Here is a 23,368-nt window from a genome sequence, read left to right on the forward strand (position 1 = left end):
CCATATATAAATCAAGTATAAAAATCAAATGAATATTCATATTTGACCTGATTGTTTATAGTTCATAATGCGTGATCAAAACTGAAAGTTTCTGTGATATGACTGCCCTTGTACTGTTCACCATGTAAGAACTTATTCACTATGTAAGAATTTGTTCACCATGTAAGAACTTGTTCGTTATGCTTCAGAAGATTGGAGACTGACGAGAATTAGGCTTGAGATGGATTAGTGATTGTGCATTGAGCATTGACCCCCCTATACAGAATTTTATTGTTAACAACCATTTGATCAATAAATATGAGAGATGCCCTCTCAAAAAAAAAAAAACTGAAAGAGAAACCAAAGCAAAAGAGGGTTTCAGACTCCTCATCTTGACATCAACCAGTATAATTTTGCTTTTATGTGTTTTTGGTTCCAAGTAAGGATTTATCTGAAGAAAGGATTCTACAATAAAGTTTTGGGAGTTCCTTATACATTCTGGAAACAAGTTCTTTGTCAGATATGTGGTGTGCAAATATTTTCTCCCAATCTTACTCTTTTCATCCTCTTAATAATGTTTTTTGCCAAGAAAGTTTTTCATTTTTTTCTTTTATGGATATTGCTTTTGATGTCTTTGATGTCTTTAAAGAACTCTGTCTAACACCAGGTCATGAAGACTTATCCTACATTTTCTTCAAGGAGCTTTCTAGTCTTATATTTCACAATACTGGAGCTCTCATACAAAGCTGGTAGGAATGCAAAATGATACAGCCACTCTGAAAATAATTTCATACAACACTAAGCATAAAAATAACATAAAACCCAATAATCCCACTTCTAGGTGTTTACTCTAGACAAATAAAAACTTACATTCCTACCTAGGAATTTACCCAAAGAAAACAAGATCACAGATTCAAAAAGACATATGCACCCCTATGTTTATCGCAGCACTACTTACAATAGCCAAGATATGGAAGTAACCTAAGTGTCTATCAATAGATGAATAAAGAAGATGTGGTACATATACACAATGGAATATTATTCAGCCATAAGAAAACAAATCCTACCATTTTCAACAACATGGATGGAGATGGAGGGTGTTATGCTCAGTGAGATAAGCCAGGCAAAGACAAGTACCAAATGATTTCCCTCATTTACAGTATAACAACAAAGCAAAACTGAAGGAACAAAACAGCAGCAGACTTACAGACTCCAAGGTTACCCACAGGGAAAGGGGGAGGAGTAGGTAGGTGGGGAGGGAGGGATAAGGGGATTAAGGTACATTATGATAAGCACACATAATGTAGGGAAAGGTCACAGGAAGGCAGTATAGCACAGAAAAGACAAGTAGTGACTCTATAGCATCTTACTACACTGATTGACGGTGACTGCAATGGCATGTGGGGGTAGGGGGGACTTAATAATATGGGTGAATGGAGTAATCACAATGCTGCTCATGTGAAACCTTCATAAGATTGTGTATCAATGATACCTTAATAGAAAAAAAAACCTATGTTCCTACAGAAACCTATAAACAAATGTTTATAGCAGCTCTTTTCATAAAATTGCCAAAAACTAGAAATGATACAAATGTCCTTCAATGACTAGATGAATAAACAGCAGTATAGCGGTACAATGAAATACAACTCAATTAGAAAAGGACTTTCAGCCATGCAACAATGTGACTATATCAAATGCACTACACTAAGTGAGAGAAGCCTATTTCAAAAGACTACTACTTACCATATGATTCCATTTATAAGATATAATAAAAAAGGCAAAACAATAGGAATAGAGAAGAGATCAACAGGGCTAGGGGCTTAGGACAAGGTAGAGAGATGGTTTTACTACAAAAGGGTAATATGGGGGAATTCTTTGGGGTGTTGGAACTGTTGTATATTCTGCTTGTGGTGGTGGTAACAAGAATCTATGGATATGTTAAAACTCAGAACTGTACACCAAAAGAGTGAATTCTACTTTATGTTAATCTGTGCCACACACAAAAAAAATTTTAAATCATGATTGTGTAAAATTATGCTGCCAATTTTCAAGTACCAAATAATGTTTCATAATTAACCATCTCAAATTATCAAATCAAAGGAACCTAAATAACTGAAACATCTACCTTTTTTGTGTGTGGGTACCAATCCTGGCCACAAATTGCCTGATTTAGGAGGGCTTGCTGATAAACGTGGATTAACACCTTCATTTGATGGGAGGATCTGTGGTGTAGACAGGTCATTCAAATGGATATCAGTAATGTATTCTGTAATATTTAAAATTTGTATTATTACCTTAAACAGTAAAATTATACCACCTGTCAAATAATATTTATTTAAAGGTTTCTTCATTTGAGATTTTGAACACAATTTACATTAATAAATGTCAGGTGAAATAGTTGATAGACAAAGAGCTTGCTAAGCAAAATAACAGTGATTTTCTATCTAGGAATCCAGTTAATGTTTATAACACACTAGGAAGTGGGCAGTGGAAATATAACACCAAAGAGGATCATATTTGTCCTGATTTGGCATTTTTAAAAATATACATATATTTTTGACAGCTTTTCAAAAACCATGTGGGAGAAAAAGAGATTATACTCCCAAACAAGTAATCAAAATCTAAGAAATGTAAGCATAAAGTAATCACAAATTATTTTGTTGTTACTGTGATAAAAGGAAATATACTTCTTTGTCAGGAGTGGAATTAAACTATGAATCAAGAAAATACATGTTCCATAAATAACACCCTGATTGTTTGTTATTGGATTCCTAGTACATAATTTGTATTCCAGGGCAAGGGACTGTGCTCAAATGAAGAAAAGAGAACTGTTCATAAGAAACCCTGAAGTAGAATGACTTCAGGGATTTTTCCACCTAATGCAATATAAATGATTTTTACTACTTTCATATAGGTATTTCTCATTTTCTCAACCATGACTAAAAACAGACCATATAATATTGGGAGGGAGAGGATGAGACTCACTCTAGGCCATTCTGAAGGGAATTAAGTTAATATTATCTAGGTCAGAGATTGAAAAATGTTTCCTATCAAATAAGACCAGATACTAAATATTTCAGGTTTTACATGCCATATATGGTCTTTGTCACACATTTAATCAGGTCTTCAAAAAATGTAAAAGCTCAGATCCCTGATCCAGGTCATCAATTAGTTACTACGTTTAAGAGCAAACTTACTGTGGAGTAATAAAGAACCAGTATGTCCCTTATTCAGGCTTAATCAGACTTTTGACAAGGAAGGGCTACATGGCAATCTAGGCTAAGCTTTTCAATACTGACATTTCATGTATTTATTCAACAGCTTAACTTCAAAACATAAGGTTGGTAAAATTAAGGAGCCTAACATATTTTCCTGAAAAGGTGGCATTTATACACTGTACACAGGCAAACCACTGCTATTCCCAAGGTTAAGGAAATATCCTTTTCCTCTAGAGGGAATCTGGGGTTCTTTCAAAGACCTAAATAGCTTTATAGTTCACACTCTTTAGAAATTACGTATGATAAACTTTTTATGTTACTTGTCTGCACTTACTTTAAGATCAGAGAATTGGAACTTCTGATGGTTAATTTTATGTGCTTTGACCAACTTAATACAATTCAGCTGAGAGCAGTTAACTCTTAAAGACATAAATATAAAATGCAAAGCAATCTACCTCACCTATCTTTCATTTGCCCACTTGCTCCTTCTCAAAGGAACTTGACAAGTATTATGGTATAATCTATTAGAACAAGGTTATTATAATTCAAGGCCTACACCAAAAAAAATATCAAGTATTTCACAGCTTATGTGACTCCAAAGACAGCAATTCAAATCTAACAGTATATAAGATTATAAAATTGCAATTTGGGTTATTTTGCTTTTTCCCTGAATCTCAACAGAATCTGCTTAAAATGACATTAACCTAGCACTCACATGCAAATACTGCTAAGCTTTACTAGTTAGAAAGCACAAAGTAACTACTTAACCCCCAACTCCCTCTTTTATGGCTCAATGGTCATATATTATACACAAAATATTAAGCTAAAGCTACTTATCACTTATTTCATTTTTATTATACTAAATATAAACTGTAAATATTAATATATAAATTAGGAATGTGTTCTGATTTTAGTCACATGCCATGGTAATTTTCCCAAAAAAATCAGAAAATGGTGAAAATACAAATATGCTATCTTGCACTCTTTATCTATAAATGAAACTATCTTTTTCAAACTATTAGACTGCCACATTAAATTGTCACCTGAAGCTCTGCTGTGTATTTGCACTTTGACAATTTCTTGGTTGTTCAAGTCGACTGTTTCAGACACAGAGTCTCTATCTTTATCTAATTCTCCTTCAGAATTTAGTTTATTAATCTTATTGTACATCTTCTCTTTTTGCCAGTCTTTTGACATTTCTGAATTGTTCTCATCATCCTGAATCAACATTGTTGTTTCATTATTATCTTCAGAAAAGCCTCTAGAGCTATTTTCATTTTCTGCTTTCTCACTGCTGCTACAAGAGTCACAAGACTGAAAATCAACATCTGATTGGCTCTTATCTTCTTCCATGGTCTCTTCAGTGGTCACAGTTTGAGGATCTTCCTGTACTTCCATGACCTGTTCTTTCAATTCTTCATGAAGCAGATCCATTAAACACCGAAGGAATTCTTGAGCATCCTAATACATAAGCAACACAGATATTACCACTTCATTAAAAATATGTGGTGTAAAAACTTAAGGACAAATACACAAAATGTGGTCATCATAGTTATTTCATATAGGTATTTCCCATTTTCTCAACCATGACTAAAAACAGACCATATAATATTGGGAGGGAGAGGATGAGATATGTGTAGCATGATACAGAGGACATACCAGTTTGTAGAACATAAGGAACTGGAAGGATGAGAAGCACTAAGTTCTAAGAAGTTATGTAAATAAAACAAGTAATTTAAAAATTTAAGATGATCTGAAATTCAGCTTGTAGTACTACTGCTGTTTTTAAAAACTGGAGGAGTAAGGCATAGAAACATGACTTGCCTCAGAGGAAAATTAGAATTCAGAGAGATGCCCTAAATTAAAATTATTTTATAAGTTTGGCTTAAAATTAAAGCTTTATCCAATCTTGTATTGCATCTTAATCAACCTGGAATGCTTACTGAAAATACAAATTTAGAGGCCCCAACTCACATCTATTAAGTCAACAGTCTCTGGTGATCCAGGAATTTGCATCATAAAAATTAACAGAAGTAGTTATTCTTTTGGAAAAAAAAAAATAGGTGAGGACCAGTTCTTAATATTAAAAGACATTATATACAGCTATAATAATTGAAACTGCCATGATACTAACTCAAAAAACACAGATGAAATGAATTAGAAAGCCCAGAAACAGATCCTATCACATATTAATGTAAGCACAACAATTAATAAAGAAATTTTTTATATCAGATCAGAAAATTTTTATATTTATAGTTTGGTACAATTTTTAGCTGTTTGTGAAAAAGATTACTTGGATAATATGAAATAAATGACAAATGTATTGAAGAATTTAATATTTAAAAAATTAAAACAAAATAATAAAGGTGAAAATTTATCTCTAGATGTGGAACTTTTCAGAGCTAAAAACACTAGAAGAAATATATTGACATTTACCCACCACAAAACTTAGAAATTTCTAGAAATAAAGGTAGAAAACTCTTAATAAAAAAATATGGTAACAAGCTATTCTTAGTAAACAAAGATGAAGTGATGACCCCAAAAAATAGACAAATAAAATTAATTATAAAGGAAGAAACAAAAATGACTACCTAACAGCATAATGCCAAACAGCATTTTGCAAATTTATTAAGATTAATATTAGGAATGAAAAGCAGTGTAGATCTACCTGCTGAGAATACCCCCGAAATGTTGGATTGACTGTTTTAATTCCTTGAAATAGATTAGTTGGCACGACAGATCCTGGCCTGAGGAAGAGAATACTTTTAATAATAAATTTGAAATTTTTATTTTTATTTTAGAAATAAGCAATCAAGAATTCAAGGTGTAAAGTTAAAAAGTGTTTTTACTTCAAAAAGTCACTCAAAATTGCCCTACTATTGTACTTCATCAGAAGATTATTACTGATTTTAAGCTTTACTTTATTGCATTCTTCCTTAATGCAATCTACACTTGATGATTTTTCAAAAATACTTCTAATTACTTATTTACTTAAAATAAAATTTAATTACTTAAAATTCCTGCGAATTACCGAAATTAAGATAACTCTTTAGATAGATGTATCCAGTACACTAAGTTTTAAAATTAGCCACCAAATACCCACAAAAACAAAACAGAAAAGTAATCCCAGTGTGTGAGATGTGAATTCAGTACTATGCCACTTCTGATGTTTCAGAAAACTGACAGGAGTATTAAGTTTAAAGTATAGTTTCTGGGCAAGGAAACTTAAAAACTGCAGTTAAGGCTTAGTTCTAGCTATACAGAAAGGAACTTAGAAACATCAGAGCCTGTGGCAGCAATGAAAACTACCCAACAGGGATAAATGACAATGGAGAATTCCGCTCTTTAATATTAGAAATAGGAATGATATTTACCTTCACATCCCAGAAGAACTCTTTAAAATCATTCACTTTTTCTAATATATTGAAATGACAGCAGTATTACTTTTTTTATTACAGTATCATTGATACACAATCTTCTGATAGTTTCACATACGCAAAACAGTGGTTCAACATTCACCCATATTATCAAGACCTCACCCCCTCCATTGCGGTCACTGGGTATCAACATAGTAGGATGTTACAGTCATTAATTGTATTCTCCTTGCTGTACTACCGTCCCAGTGACCCACCTATGTTGTGATTGCGAATTATAGCGCCCCTTAATCCCCTTTTCCCTCCCCAACCCTTCCCCTTTGGTAAGTTAGTACTTTGGACAAAATAGACTAGTCCCTTCTTGGTGTCTGTAAGTCTACTGCTTTTTGTTCTTTCTGTTTCACTTTGTTGTTATACTCCACAAATTAGTGAAATCATCTGGTATTTGTCTTTCTCAGCCTGGCTTATTTCACTGAGCATAATACCCTCTAGATCCATCCATGTTGTTCCAAATGGCAGGATGTCTTCTCTTTCTATGAACAGCAGTGACACTTTAACTTACAGAACTATTCTTACTAGGGAGTCAAGTATCTCAAAGAGAACTTGAGGCACTTATAAATACACAAAGGTTAAAACCTGAAAAACTACTGAAATTTTTACATTAGAAATCATTAAGATCTCAAAAGTCTTACACAAAAGGGAGGTTTTAAAAAAATAGATAGCTTTGGTAATTGTTTTCTTAGGGGTAATGTTAGGTGGTTCTTAGGAATTCTTAAAGAGGACTTAAGGCAAAAGCAATTTTTTGAGTAATTCTAAAACAAAATTAGTAAAATATTACAGCAAACATTCTTCTCCTAACACTACACTTTAAAGCAACTAACAGAAGCAGATAAATGAACATTCATATAGATTACCTATGCTCTGATTTCAACATTGTGAGAATGCCTATTCCTGCATTATGACTCAAGCTTCTTAAATAAATTTAGCAGTTCAACATCATATCTCCAGTCCAGATATTTCAGTTAAATGATCAGTTTCAAAAATAACATGCCCAAAAAACTGAACTTGTCTTAAATCAGTCTCTCTTCTACTTTTTTCAGCTCTATAAGCGAAGCTGCATCCTTTTAATATTTATAATATTCATTTTTAAAATATCATAAAGAAAAGTATATTCAGTACATACCTGCTTTTATGCCACAGTTCTGTCATCAGTTTGAGATAACTTTTACAAATAGCTGGTTTCTTATCTGTTCGTGCTAGTCCTCCACAATCAAGAAAAAACTGCGTCAAAGGTGGGCTAATTTAAAAAAAAGTTAGAGTGGAATCAAAGCTTAAACGGATTCACTTATAGTTACACAGAGCCCTGTATCTATTACTTCTTTTCTCCCTTTCATAGCTTTATATTCTTTTCTTCATATTCCTGCTTAATGCATTCAAACCGAATTTGACGCCGCCATGTCCGAGTCCTTCCTCAATGCTGCCAGATCCAGTTAACACTTTTCAACTTTCCTCTCAGGAGCATCTGCCACAGGTGACTCACCCCTCATTCTTGGAACAACACTTTTCTTCACCAATGTAATGCACTTTTCTACTTTTCTTCTTTGCCTCTCTGGCAACTTTTCCCTCTTTACTGGTCTTTCTGCTCTTACCAGATATCTAAACATCAGGGTTCCTCAGGACATGATCCTATGACTTGCCCTCTCTTTTCCCAATATAGCCCTTTCCTTTGGTTTTAACTTTTAAGTGAATCTGCTCTCCCTCCAAAGTTCTACATCCCAGAAAGTGATATTACTATCTATCCAGGGGCTCAAGTTAGCAATTTATAAGGCACTATAGTCTTTTATGAGCTTGATTAGCTTATAGGAAACTCAATGATCTATTCAGTTACAGGAAACTCACTGAGCAAAGAACCTAGTCCTGACCTGCAATAAACTGGCTATCCTAAAAAGATATTCCATGAAAGTGAAAAGAGCTTGAGTTTCTACACTAACATAGACAAAACAGACTTTTAACTCAAAAGCTGTAAAAAGAGATAAAGGTTATTGTATAATGATAAAGGGGTCAATTCATCAAGAGGATAACATCTGTAAGTATTTATGCACCCACATAGGGGCACCAACGTAAAGCAAGTATTAACAGATGTGAAGGGAGAAATAAACAGCAAAATATAGGGGACTTCAATATCCTATTTTCAACAATGGAATTGTTAGGTAGACAGACATAAGCAGCCAGGGAAGCAGAAGATAAGGCTCAAGGAAAACCACCTAGTTATGGGGGTCCTACATGAAGACAACAAAGGCTTTGCAGGGAGGTAAGTTCAGGCCTATTGGGACCAGGCCAAGTAAGTCCCAACCAGGTCCCAATAAAGGCACACTCGAACAAAACTAAGAACGGCCCAAACCACACCTCATCATAATCTCATTAAAATAAAACTAGTTTTGTCCCCCTGACCCACCCCAACCATGGGTTATTCTTGCACATTTAGAAAAAGACATGCGCACAAAGAGGAATGGGTGTGTAACTAGAGCTCTCAACAAAGTGACCTGTCAATCAAAGAGGCACATCCCCGCTAGGCCATGATAAACAGACCCTCTCCCTGAAAGTTCTGTGCCTTTGTCTACCTTGATTCCAGCCCACTTCACCCTTGGAGTTTATTCAAATACAATTTCGACTCTGTTTCACTATTGTGTCTCCTCTGTCTTTAGATTCTTTGTTTTAGAGGGGACAAGAACTGAGGAAAACAAACAACCAGTAACAGACAGACCATCGAAACATTGGACTCAAACTACACTAAGACCAGATGAACCTAAGAGACATTTACAGAATATTCCAACTTGCTCCTACCTATTCTTAGGACTACGATTAAGAAAAAAGGAAATCCAAATGACTAATTAGAGACTTTTCACCTACAGAAAAATATAAAATATTTTCATAGGATCTCTGAACTAAAAATGATTTGAGGAATTAGTTCACACCTCTCATTTCCCAAATGTAAAAACAAATAACTTGCTCAAAGACAACTACTTAGGGTCTAAGTCAGGACCAGCATTCTTAAAAAACTACAAGCATGAACAGAATAACCCCAATGGGACAACAATGGATTGTGTCCCAGCCCAGTTTCTTGCCTACTCTACCTTGAATGTTACTCACTAAAAAAGAGGAAGTAAGTTTTCCAAGAGTATTTACATATTTGTTTTTAGTTATTCCACATAATTTTCTAAATGGGAACATTTCAGAAAGGAGGGTGAGGGATTGTGTGCTGAGGGAAATGAGGGAAGAAGCATAGCCAGGGATTTATGGGATCCTGTGGGCTAGGGGAATTGAACAGAATCATTAACTGTTTCCCATATTACCAGCTATATGTTTCTTTCTTTTCTCCCCTTATTCTTCCTTTTTTTTTTTTTTAGGATACTACAGCAGCTAAGTTTTCTGCTCTAAAAGTAACTTTATAAAGCTATACAAAGAGACCAAAATTACTTTCTCTACTTACCAGTTAGAAAGAGCCTGCAAAGCTGCATTCATATAACAAGTATTTCCAATATTTTTCAAACCTGTAAGACCTACTAAGAAAAATTGCAAATTATGCCATCATTCAATAATCCAATTACAGAATACATAAATATGTATGATAGTTATTATGTTTCCCAAATTATGTTAACTACATGCAAAATACATTATGGAAATACAAAATAGCAATGTGAATAACTCAGAGAAGTCAGATTCATACCAAAGTGTTAATTCTCAGCTAATTATTTAAATACATACTTAATGGATTAAAAATTCCCCATATCAACTAAGAAAGAAGATTTATACTAAATTATGTACAGTTTACATTAAGAACTGTGAGCTTTGGTAAAGTGACAACAGAGAAATGAAGTATCACTCAAAGCTGTCAGTTTGCTTTTCTGCAAATGTAATTTTACTAGGCCAACATTCTTTTCTTTTTTTTGGCAATTACCAACTGCAGAGTCCTTTTCACCTCTAGACTTTGAAATTTTACATTATACATATTCCTAAAGAGATGGGCAGTGTCATACAAAGGAGTGTCATACAGGAGAATTATTCTACCTCTTGCCTTAAGTTCATCTCCTTCTTCCACTTCTATGTCCAGATCACCAAATACAGCAAACAAAGGAGTTTTTAGTGTTGTGTTACTGGGTATTTTAAAATCCTTAATAACAGAAAAGACAGCAGACATGAACAAATCCTTAGGTTAAAAAAATCTTAATTTTATCTCATGTATGTCTATGGTCTAAAAATTAAAAGACATTAGTTTAATACATTTTAATAGATCTCCTAAGTATCAATTAGAACAAAATTTACATTCATTTTTGAAAGTAATAAGGATCTACACTAGGTAATAGCATACCAGTCTACTTTCATTAACGTATGTACTTGAGTAACAAAGCCACTTGTGACTCTTCTGAATTGCAACACAATTAGCACAAATTCAATGAGATCACATTACAGCTAAAGAGACCTAACTGCACATGCCCTACATTGTCTTTTACGAGTTTTCTAACTTTTTATAGTAAAGAAATATGAAGTTTTTCTATCATAACACAGCAACTTATCTGTAAACTTCCATAATACTGATACTTGGTACGACACTTTGCATCTTTTTATATATAGGAAACAATTCACTTGTTTTATGTAGTAATAAAATATTCCAGTATTAATTCCCAAAAATTGGTTTGACTCAGAGGTTGCAACTGCGGACCTTCTGGTCAAATGCCAGCCCCACACTGTTTAAAGAAAAAAAAAGACAAAGGTAAAACTTGGAGCTAGTATTTTAAAAATTGGGAGAGATCACCTAAAAGTCAGACTTTATTGATTCTCTTGCAATAATTCTCCTGTTCTCTTGTAATAGCAAAAGATCTAAGTACATTAAACCCATTTAGCAACAATCAACTGGAGACAACCAACTAGCAGCATGCACTGAGCATATGCCCCGGTTCTCTTATAGCCTTATTATAACTTTTTCCACCTCTACAATGCATGCTGATGCACTAACACCCATCCATCCATTTTATGAATTCACTTTACATTCCTGGCATCTGTAGATATTGGACATTTGAGTAGAGCCATATTTTCACTTTGTTTTATTTAAATACAGAGACATACAGAGACCTTTAAAAAAAAAAGCATTCAAAATCTTACCACCTAGGAAAAAACTTCTAGTTGCAAAACCTTATTGATGACACCTGAATGGCTTCCAATGTTGTTACTTTATAATTAATGCTTTGATGAACTAGGTTTAAGCAGCCTATAAATTTTATATTGTTCAAGAAATTTGTACAAATAATTTTATTTCTTCTGAATAATTTTTTCAACAATATAAATTCTGCAACCAGAAGTTGCAAAAAATTCATGCCTTTTATGTCTTATAAATATAACTCACCAGAAAATTATTTACAAGCCATAAGAAAATTGTCAGTATATTTATCCAACCAGATTCAGTATTCATAAAAGGGTTTGCAATCTCTTCTGGCACAAATGGCACAAATGGCATCACAGAGCTGTTTTAACTTATTTTCTGTAGTCACTAATGACTATTTTCTCAATTAGTTTTTCCTTGTATTTCTTCTTTGTGAATGATCTGCACTTATTCTTTCAACCACCTTTTGAGTACTGCCCTTATAAATGATCAGTTCCTTATGTGATTAAATGTTTAGTTATCACATTTTAGTTAATTCAAGAGTGTTAAAGGAAACTTATTTTAAAACTATGAGGGCATTCAAAAAAGACAAACAACACATTTCTGAATGATAAGTAGGTATCAGTGGGAGAAATAGTAATGGTGGTGATTTATTAACTAGAGCTGTTCAACTGTGAAACTAGAAATGCAACAATATACCTTGTCTAAAACCTAGTCCCCTTAAGTTATATAATGTGTAAGGCAAGCAAATTTATTACCAGAAATGTCTACCGTCAGAATGTGATACAAAGATACATCAGAAAAATCTAAGAGAGTGGCATCTAGGAACACACATATAGAAATAAAGTGCTATTTCTATAAAACACAAGGAAAAAAACCAAGGAGTGAAACCATACAGAACAAATCATGATTAGAATAAGTTAGAAGCCAACTATTCTAATTTCTTCATTTTTGTATGACTGGAAAATTCTCAAAATTAGTGACCAATCTTTACAAGCCTACATATATTCTGTAACTAAAGCTACAATATTGCTAAGCTTTAATATATTCAATCTCACCCTACCTTATCATTCTACAAAAGAAGAAAGGCCAGCCTCAGAGTTTCAGTTGAGAAAAAAGGCACATTAAAGGAGTTTTCAAAGTACAGCTTAGGCAGGGTTCTTTAAAATTTCAACATGACAAATTCCGCAATTATTACCTGAAAATATTTGATATTTTAATTAAATGGATTTAGATTATTACCTGGACATTGTTTTCTTGTGTTTGGTGAAGAGGTCTTACATGAGGCAATGAAGGCTGAGTTCCTAATTTCCTATCCAAAAATACTTCTTTGCTACAAGCATAACACCATACTCGAAGAGTGGTAAGGTTCACAGTTAGATAATGCTTCGTCTCCTGTATAATTTCAGTGGGAGGGAAAAGAGGAACCAAAATTAGTTATACTTGAAAACATTTCAAAAGATCATAGAAGATATACTGCTGGACTTTGATGAATAACAATATACTCAAAAGAGAAGAGTTAAACTGGAACACCAAAAAGTCCTTTAGATAAACTAACACCTAAAGTGTAGTGAATAGTAACAATATTGAAGCCTATTCCAGAACTTACTCCACTGTCATTTTTCACCACTATCCATTATAAAACACACAGGAGTGTAAGACTCTGCTTTGCAGTTAACAAACAAATATAATTCAAGAAAATAACTGATAACAGCATAGTAATTATTCTAGAGCAGAATGACAGAAGGAATACAACTGACATGAGTCACAGCACAAAACAGCTTAAGTAACAGTGAATATATGATCTTGGATATATAAAACTTCAGCCTTTCTCAACTGGAGTTCTGCAAGAGAATTATGCCCTATGTAAAGGATGTGAGTAACTCTTCTTTCAATTCTCCCAAGAATGGTACCTAGCACTACCATTCTGTATACGCAGAGGAGAAGTAAATTAATTATATGTACAATGATGCCTAAGAGCCCTGGGGTACTCAGGCTTAATTCATTCTCTTGAGGAACCCTGGTTGAGAACAGTTGATGCTGTAGGGATATCAATGCAAATAAGACAACTCATTCTCAAGAAACTTGTCATTTAGAATGGGAATTGTACCTAATACTGAAAAGAGGCATGCCAGAATAACTCACAAAGCACCTAACAACAGGGTGAAGTAGGAAGGGGACTCCAGTTAGGAGGATGTGCAGGAAAAGACTGATAAGTTGAGACCAAAGTTAACAAGGCCCTGTCATAAGCCTAGGCATCTACTCTTCACTTCAATCTTCAGATCCTCCTAATATTCCAGCTATCACCTCTCCATATAGAAGGAAATACACTTAGATCATTATTCTCTTAATTACCTCATTTTAATATTGATCTTAGCAACTCCCCTCCCTATCTTTTAGAGAACACAGCTGAGGTTTAACTCGTCTTACATAAAAAAGGGCAAAATTTTGAATTACAGCTTGAATTAACAAGATATTTGCTTTCTCCTTCCTTCAGTCTCTGCTTAAAAAATATCTTCCATGAAAATTTTCTACATACATACCTGAGAATGTATAGTGCTGTGATCTACTTGTGATTCACCACAGCCAACATATGAACATCTATTCTATAAACAATTACACAAAAAGGAAAATAAGTATTTTATAATATGTTTAAGTTTATAGTAATAGCATCACAATTATGTTTACATAAAGTTTTGATCATGTTTTAACTCAATGATTAAATGACTTTCCATAGTCAGTTATTTTAACTAAAAGGGTACTAAGCACAAAAGAATACAACCAGAATATTTCTAAGCAGAAAACTATGTCACCTCTAATAAAAAAAGGCAAGCGTAAAATATTTTAGTGATTTACTAAAACTCTGCAAAAGTACCATAAAACACTGTTTGAACTTTACTTTTAGTATCAATAATGATCTTATCTTTTTAAACTATGTTCATTTATAAAAACTTTTAAGCATAAAAAAATATCTTCTAGTTATCCTTACTCAGATGTAAATTTGTATTATATCAAACTTCTGAGAAGAAACATATACATACCTCCAGGCAAGCCCAAAGATTTGGTCCTCTGACTTTACAATCCTGACAAGTACCCTATAAAATGAAAATCACATAGACAACATCATCATTATATTGACAAAGCCAAACACATACAATTTACTCATAATATCACATATAAAAAATTGGGACATACAAATGTAGCATATTTTTATAATCTATCAAAATTATGTTTCTATGTATAAATATGTATAAACATTAAATTATATATGTTATGTATATTTTACATATAAATTATAACAAAGTACAAATATTTGGGAGAAAAATGAGTATGACTTTTTAAGGAAGGAAAAAAACCTGTATCTTACATGAGATTTTTGTATTAAATCTTCTTTCGTTATTTCGCCAACTGAATCCAAATGTGGACAATGACTTCGAAAAGCTGTCATTTCGTTAGAAATTTTTTCCTGTTTCTCAAGGCTTTCCAAATAAGCTAATACCTACAGGAAAGTTAACCCAAAAAGTTAATTAAAAAATGGTATTAAAAGATAAAATAATAAGCACACCTTAACAAGTCTGCTCTACAAAGGTATATTTTCAAATATAACAGGTTACTTTCATAAGTGAACTTAAACATTGGAAATTTTCAACTAAATGTACATTTTATTAATATACATTATATTGCATCTATGATGCAATATAAATTTGCTTCTCTGTTACTTTTGCTGATTGTTTCACCTTTATTCCATTTCACTTTTTAAACGTAAATATATGGGGGGCGGAGCCAAGATGGTGGCATGAGTAGAGCAGCAGCAATCTCCTCCCAAAACCACATATATTTTTGAAAATACAACAAAGACAACTCTTCCTAAAAGAGAGACCGGAAGACACAGGACAACAGCCAGACTACATCCACACCTGCAAGAAGCCAGCACCTCGCAAACGGGGTAAGATACAAGCTGCGGTCCGGTGGAACCTGAGCACCCCACACCCCAGCTCCCTGCGGGAGGAGAGGAGTAGGGGAGGGAGAGGGAGCCCAGGACTGCTAGACACCCAGCCCTAGCATTCCGCAACAGAGCGCAGACACGGTGCATGCGTGGGGTGCTGAAAACCAGGGAAACACAACAGTAAGACCTGTGAGTGGGTCCCCGCAGCCAGAGCCCTGGAGACAAAGAAAAGTGAGTGCTTTTTGGAAGTCTTAAAGGGACAGGAACCCCACAACTGGACAGAAGTGCCCCGGGACACCTAGCCCAGCAGGAGGGAATCTGGAGAACTCCAGACACCCTAACGCCCTGGATAGCAAGGGCAGCTCGGAGGCCGCTCATGGAGATAAACAGGCTCCCATTTCCCCTCCGACGGCTCCACCATATCGGAGCAGCTGCCCAAGGAAGGCCACACCCACCGCCACAGCAGAGATAAACTCCATAGCTGCCCAGCAAGAATCAGAACACCCGTCTGCGCGCAGCTGCCCAGCACTAGCCACTAGAGATCACTGTTCTCCCAGGAGAGGAAGGCCACAAACCAAAAAGAAGGACAAGAAGAGACGTTCTCCCAGCCATCACTCATACCAGCTCTGCAAACTATCTCTATCGCCATGAAAAGGCAAAATCTGAGGCAAAGATCACAGAGTCAACACCTGAGAAGGAGACAGACCTAACCAATCTTCCTGAAAAAGAATACAAAATAAAAATCATAAACATGCTGACGGAGATGCAGAGAAATATACAAGAGCTAAGGGATAAAGTCCAGAGGGAGACTACAGACGTCCGGAGGGAAATTACAGAAGTGAAACAATCTTTGGAAGTATTTATAAGCAGAATGGATAAGATGCAAGAGGTCTTTTATGGAATAGAAACCAGAGAACAGGAATGCATAGAAGCTGATGCAGAGAGAGATAAAAGTATCTCCAGGAACGAAACAATATTTAGAGAACTGTGTGACCAATCCAAACGGAACTATATCCGCATTATAGGGGTACCAGAGGAAGAAGAGAGAGAAAAAGAAATAGAAAGTGTCTTTGAAGAAATAATTGCTGAAAACTTCCCCAAACTGGGAAAGGAAATAATCTATCAGACCATGGAAGTACACAGAACTCCCAACAGGAAGGACCCAAGGAGGACAACACCAAGATACATAATAATTAAAATGGCAAAGATCAAGGACAAGAACAGATTTTTAAAGGCAACTAGAGAGACGAAAAAGGTCACCTATAAAGGAAAACCCATCAGGCTCTCATCAGACTTCTCAACAGAAACCTTACCGGCCAGAAGAGAATGGCATGATATATTTAATGCAATGAAACAGAAGGGCCTTGAATCAAGAATACTGTATCCAGCACGATTATCATTTAAATATGAAGGAGAGATTAAACAATTCCCAGACAAGCAAAAGTTGAGGGAATTTGCCTCCCACAAACCACTTCTACAGGGTATTTTAGAAAGACTAATCTAGACAGGAGCACTCCTAAGACTAAACAGATGTCACCAGAGAAAATAAAATCATAGCAAAGAAAGCAGACCAACCAAACACTAACTAAAGGCAAAAAATAAAATCAACTACCCACAAAAAACAGGAAAGAGCACAGAATAAAAAAACCAATATATAAAGAATGGAGGAGGAGGAATAAGAAGGGAGAGAAGAAAAGAATATCCAGACAGTGTATATAACAGCTCAATAAGCGAGCTAATTTAGGCACTAAGATACTAAAGAAGCTAACCTTGAACCTTTGGTAATCACAAATCTAAAGCCTGCAATGGCAATAAGTACATATCTTTCAATAGTCACCCTAAATGTGAATGGACTGAATGCACCAATCAAAAGACACAGAGTAATAGAATGGATAAAAAAGCAAGACCCATCTATATGCTGCTTACAAGAGGCTCACGTCAAACGCAAAGACATGCACAGACTAAAAGTCAAGGGATGGAAAAACATATTTCATGCAAACAACAAAGAGAAGAAAGCAGGGGTTGCAGTACTAGTATCAGACAAAATAAACTTCAAAACAAAGAAAGTAACAAGAGATAAAGAAGGACATTACATAATGATAAAGGGCTCAGTCAAACAAGAGGATATAACCATTATAAATATATATGTACGCAACACAGGAGCACCAGCATATGTGAAACAAATACAAACAGAACTAAAGAAGGAAATAGAATGCAATGCAATCATTTTAGGAGACTTCAACACGCCACTCACCCCAAAGGACAGATCCACTGGACAGAAAATAAGTAAGGACACAGACGCACTGAAGAACACACTAGAACAGATGGACCTAATAGACATCTAGAGAATTCTACATCCAAAAGCAACAGGATATACATTCTTATGAAGTGCACATGGAACATTCTCCAGAATAGACCACATACTAGGTCACAAACAGAGCCTCAGTAAATTCCAAAAGATTGAAATTCTACCAACCAACTTTTCAGACCACAAAGCCATAAAACTAGAAATAAACTCTACAAAGAAAACAAAAAGGCTCACAAACACATCGAGGCTTAACAACATGCTCCTAAATAATCAATGGATCAATGAACAAATTAAAATGGAGATCAAGGAATATATGGAAAAAAATGACAACAACAATACAGAAGAGCCCCAACTTCTGTGGGACGCAGCGAAAGCAGTCTTAACAGGAAAGTATATAGCAATCCAGGCACACTTAAAGAAGGAAGAACAATCCCAAACCAATAGCCTAACATCACAATTATCGAACTGGAAAAAGAAGAACAAATGAGGCCTAAAGTCAGCAGAAGGAGGGACATAATAAAGATCAGAGAAGAAATAAAGAAAACTGACAAGAATAAAACAATAGAAACAAATCAATGAAACCAAGAGTTGGTTCTTTGAGAAAATAAACAAAATAGATAAGCCTCTAACCAAACTTATTAAGAGAAAAAGAGAATAAACACACATCAACAGAATCAGAAATGAGAATGGAAAAATCACGACAGACTCCACAGAAATACAAAGAATTATTAAAGACTACTATGAAAACCTATATGCCAAAAAGCTGGAAAACCTAGAAGAAATGGACCACTTCCTAGAAAAATACAACCTTCCAAGACTGACCAAGGAAGAAACACAAAAGTTAAACAAACCAATTACGAGCAAAGAAATTGAAATGGTAATCAAAAAACTACCCAAGAACAAAACCCCAGGCCCAGACAGATTTACCTCGGAATTTTATCAGACACACAGAGAAGACATAATACCAGTTCTCCTTGAAGTTTTCCAAAAAATAGAAGAAGAGGGAATACTACCAAACTCATTCTATGAAGCCAACATCACCCTAATACCAAAACCAGGCAAAGACCCCACCAAAAAAGAAAAATTACAGACCAATATCCCTGATGAATGTAGATGCAAAAATACTCAATAAAATATTAGCAAACAGAATTCAAAAATATATCAAAAGGATCATACACCATGACCAAGTGGGATTCATACCAGGGATGCAAGGATGGTATAACATTTGAAAATCCATCAACATCATCCACCACATCAACAAAAAGAAAGACAAAAACCTAATGATCATCTCCATAGAGGCTGAAAAAGCATTTGACAAAATTCAACATCCATTCATGATAAAAACTCTCAGCAAAATGGGAATAGAGGGCAAGTACCTCAACATAATAAAGGCCATATATGATAAACCCACAGCCAACATTATACTGAACAGCGAGAAGCTGAAAGCTTTTCCTCTGAGATCGGGAACTAGACAGGGATGCCCACTCTCCCCACTGTTATTTAACATAGTACTAGAGGTCCTAGCCACGGTAATCAGACGAAACAAAGAAATACAAGGAATCCAGATTGGTAAAGAAGAAGTTAAACTGTCATTATTTGCAGATGACATGATATTGTACATAAAAAACCCTAAAGACTCCACTCCAAAACTACTAGAACTGATATCGGAATACAGCAAAGTTGCAGGATACAAAATCAACACACAGAAATCTGTAGCTTTCCTATACACTAACAATGAACCAATAGAAAGATAAATCAGGAAAACAATTCCATTCACCATTGCATCAAAAAGAATAAAATACCTAGGAATAAACCTAACCAAAGAAGTGAAAGACCTATACCCTGAAAACTACAAGTCACTCTTTAGAGAAATTAAAGAGGACACTAACAAATGGAAACTCATCCCATGCTCACGGCTAGGAAGAATTAATATCATCAAAATGGCCATCCTGCCCAAAGCAATATACAGATTTGATGCAATCCCTATCAAATTACCACCAACATTCTTCAATGAACTGGAACAAATTATTCAAAAATTCATATGGAAACACCAAAGACCCCGAATAGCCAAAGTAATCCTGAGAAAGAAGAATAAAGTAGGGGGGATCTCACTCCCCAACTTCAAGCTCTACTACAAAGCCATAGTAATCAAGACAATTTGGTACTGGCACAAGAACAGAGCCACAGACGAGTGGAACAGATTAGAGACTCCAGACATTAACCCAAACATATATGGTCAATTAATATTTGATAAAGGAGCCATGGACATACAATGGCGAAATGACAGTCTCTTCAACAGATGGTGCTGGCAAAACTGGACAGCTACATGTAGGAGAATGAAACTGGACCATTGTCTAACCCCATATACAAAAGTAAATTCAAAATGGATCAAAGACCTGAATGTAAGTTATGAAACCATAAAACTCTTAGAAAAAACCATAGGCAAAAACCTTTTAGACATAAACATGAGTGACCTCTTCTTGAACATATCTCCCCGGGCAAGGAAAACAACAGCAAAAATGAACAAGTGGGACTATATTAAGCTGAAAAGCTTCTGTACAGCAAAAGACACCATCAATAGAACAAAAAGGAACACTACAGTATGGGAGAATACATTTGTAAATGACAGATCCAATAAAGGCTTGACATCCAAAATATATAAAGAGCTCACACACCTCAACAAACAAAAAAACAAATAATCCAATTAAAGAATGGGCAGAGGAACTGAACAGATAGTTCTCTAAAAAAGAAATACAGATGGCCAACAGACACATGAAAAGATGCTCCACATCGCTAATTATCAGAGAAATGCAAATTAAAACTACAATGAGATATCACCTCACACCAGTAACGATGGCTGCCATCCAAAAGACAAACAATAAATGTTGGTGAGGCTGTGGAGAAAGGGGAGCCCTCCTACACTGCTGGTGGGAATGTAAATTAGTTCAACCATTGTGGAAGGCAGTATGCAGTTTCATCAAAATGCTCAAAACTGACCTACCATTTGACCCAGGAATTCCACTCCTAGGAATTTACCCTAAGAACGCAGCAATCAAGTTTGAGAAAGACAGATGCACCCCTATGTTTACTGCAGTACTATTTACAATAGCCAAGAATGGGAAGCAACCTAAATGTCCATCGGTAGATGAATGGATAAAGAAAATGTGGTACATATACACAATGGAATACTACTCAGCCATAAGAAGAGGGCAAATCCTACCATTTGCAGCAACATGGATGGAGCTGGAGGGTATTATGCTCAGTGAAATAAGCCAAGCGGAGAAAGAGAAATACCAAATGATTTCACTCATCTGTGGAGTATAAGAACAAAGGAAAAACTGAAGGAACAAAACAGCAGCAGAATTACAGAACCCAAAAATGGACTAACAGGTACCAAAGGGAAAGGGACTGGGGAGGATGGGTGGGTAGGGAAGGATAAGAGGGGGGAAGAAGAAAGGGGGTATTAAGATTAGCATGCATGGGGGGGAGGGAGAAAGGGGAGGGCTGTACAACACAGAGAAGACAAATAGTGATTCTACAACATTTTGCTATGCTGATGGACAGTGACTGTAAAGTGGTTTGTAAGGGGGACCTAGTATAGGGGAGAGCCTAGTAAACATAATATTCTTCATGTATGTGTAGATTAAAGAAAAAAAAAAGAAAGAAAAGGGGGATTACTCCTTGATAGGATAAAACTAACGGTAAATCAACAATTAATGCATGCTTTAAATATCCTTAATTTTGATCACTTAAAGGGTGTCAGATGATCGGCTATGGGGGTACACTTTTTTCTGATAATATTCCTTTCTCTTAAAAAAAAAAAAGCAGTTCTTTTGTGGTAACCTCCAATGAGTTCTACACAGTGGTATAAAGGGCATATCAAAGTGTGGGCAAAGGGTCTGTTTGTGTTTATACAGAGGATCAAAGCCTAATTTGGCTACCCAGAAAATGAACTAAGATACGATATGAAGAACTTCCAACATCAGCACTCTCTGGAAGAGTCATACCAGAAGATGATCATCAAAAAACCTCAACAAAGATCCAGGCGATGCTGCAGTTGTAGCTGCATCCATCCCACCAGTTCCCTGGACTTGCCATTGGAATGAAGAAGGAGATATCTAAACTGGCCTGTGCATACAGTAAAACAACAAATTTGACTGGATCTATACTGTTGGAACTCAACCAAGAATTAGGAGAAGTGCAAGTTGTAGCACTCCAAAATCTTACAACTACAGACTATCTACTGTTAAAAGAACCTATGGGATGTGAACAGTTCCCAGGAATGGGTTGTTTTAATTTGTCTGATTTCTCTCAGACTGTTCAAGTACAGTTGGACAATATTCATCATATCATAGACAAATTTTCACAAATGCCTAGGGTGCCTAACTGGTTTTCTTGGCTTCACTGGAGATGGCTGGTAATTATAGATCTGCTTTGGTTATGTTAACTGTATTCCTATTATGTTAATGTGTGTGCACAATTTAATTAGTAGTTTAAAACCTATACATGCTGAAGTTACTCTACAAGAAGTTATGTCAAAGAAATAATCAATCTTCCCATGTTTTCTTCCACCTGCTACTTCTATAGCTTTTCTTCTTCCTTCCTAATTACAAGCCTTAAATAGAATTCGTGCCTCATTTCGAATTTACCTAGTATCATAATCCTCCAAGTGGTAAAGATACCTCAAGACAAATGCTGGGCATAGAAGCCACAGGGCATAAATCTGCAAAGTAAAAAGTGAACCTTTTCAAACAATATGGCTTCTCTCTCACTTACCAACTTTACATCTCCCTGTATGGCTCCGGAAGATGACTGGTTAGCCAGAGACGGGTAAGATTTCTCAAGGGAGGAACAACCTAAGACAGGCACAGTCGCAGGGGGGCCATCAGGTGAGAAATTGGGGATCAACAGTGGTGAGGCTTAGAACCTCACCCCCCCTTTTGAGAGAAATCTTCTGTATCCGTGGATGTTTTAATGCCCTTGTCTAGCTTGGATTAACACGTAGTCTACAGGCACACACCTGATCATCTACATTTGCTCTCTTACAACACTAAACTATGTTTTCTACCTTTATCTTGCATCTACCTACCACTTCAGCATTTTATTAAAAATAAAATGAATATTCATATTTGACCTGTTTATAGTTCATAATGCATGATCAAAACCGAAAGTTTCTGTGATAACTGCCCTTGTACTGTTCACCATGTAAAAACTTATTCACTATGTAAGAATTTGTTCACCATGTAAGAACTTGTTCGTTATGCTTGAGAAGATTGGAGACTGATGAGAATTAGGTTTGGGGTGGGTTAATGATTGTGCATTGAGCATTCACTCCCCTATACAGAATTTTATTGTTGTTAACAACGATTTGATCAATAAATATGA

The 23,368-nt window shown here is 35.3% G+C and overlaps 1 protein-coding gene across 8 annotated transcripts in view; it reads right to left on the bottom strand.

Annotated features, from left to right (window-relative positions):
• Positions 1 to 23,368, bottom strand: part of USP33 (ubiquitin specific peptidase 33) — a 58,482-nt gene that overhangs the window by 31,141 nt on the left and 3,973 nt on the right. For 6 of the 8 annotated variants that reach the window (XR_005062948.2, XR_005062947.2, XM_037024355.2 and 3 more), the window contains 10 exons: positions 15,097 to 15,228; positions 14,771 to 14,824; positions 14,273 to 14,335; positions 12,972 to 13,124; positions 10,640 to 10,742; positions 10,062 to 10,134; positions 7,755 to 7,868; positions 5,866 to 5,944; positions 4,241 to 4,658; positions 2,105 to 2,245 (listed from right to left, as the gene is read on the bottom strand). Coding sequence is in view for 6 of the 8 variants with exons in the window: in XM_037024355.2 (XP_036880250.1) it covers positions 2,105 to 2,245; positions 4,241 to 4,658; positions 5,866 to 5,944; positions 7,755 to 7,868; positions 10,062 to 10,134; positions 10,640 to 10,742; positions 12,972 to 13,124; positions 14,273 to 14,335; positions 14,771 to 14,824; positions 15,097 to 15,177 (1,279 nt within the window). In the remaining 2 variants the exon portion in view is untranslated. The remainder of the gene's footprint in view (positions 1 to 2,104; positions 2,246 to 4,240; positions 4,659 to 5,865; positions 5,945 to 7,754; positions 7,869 to 10,061; positions 10,135 to 10,639; positions 10,743 to 12,971; positions 13,125 to 14,272; positions 14,336 to 14,770; positions 14,825 to 15,096; positions 15,229 to 23,368) is intronic. The other 2 variants (XM_037024359.2, XM_037024358.2) reach the window with 1 other exon arrangement.

Source organism: Manis javanica, chromosome 4, assembly GCF_040802235.1.
Source record: "Manis javanica isolate MJ-LG chromosome 4, MJ_LKY, whole genome shotgun sequence".
Lineage (NCBI taxonomy): Eukaryota > Metazoa > Chordata > Mammalia > Pholidota > Manidae > Manis > Manis javanica.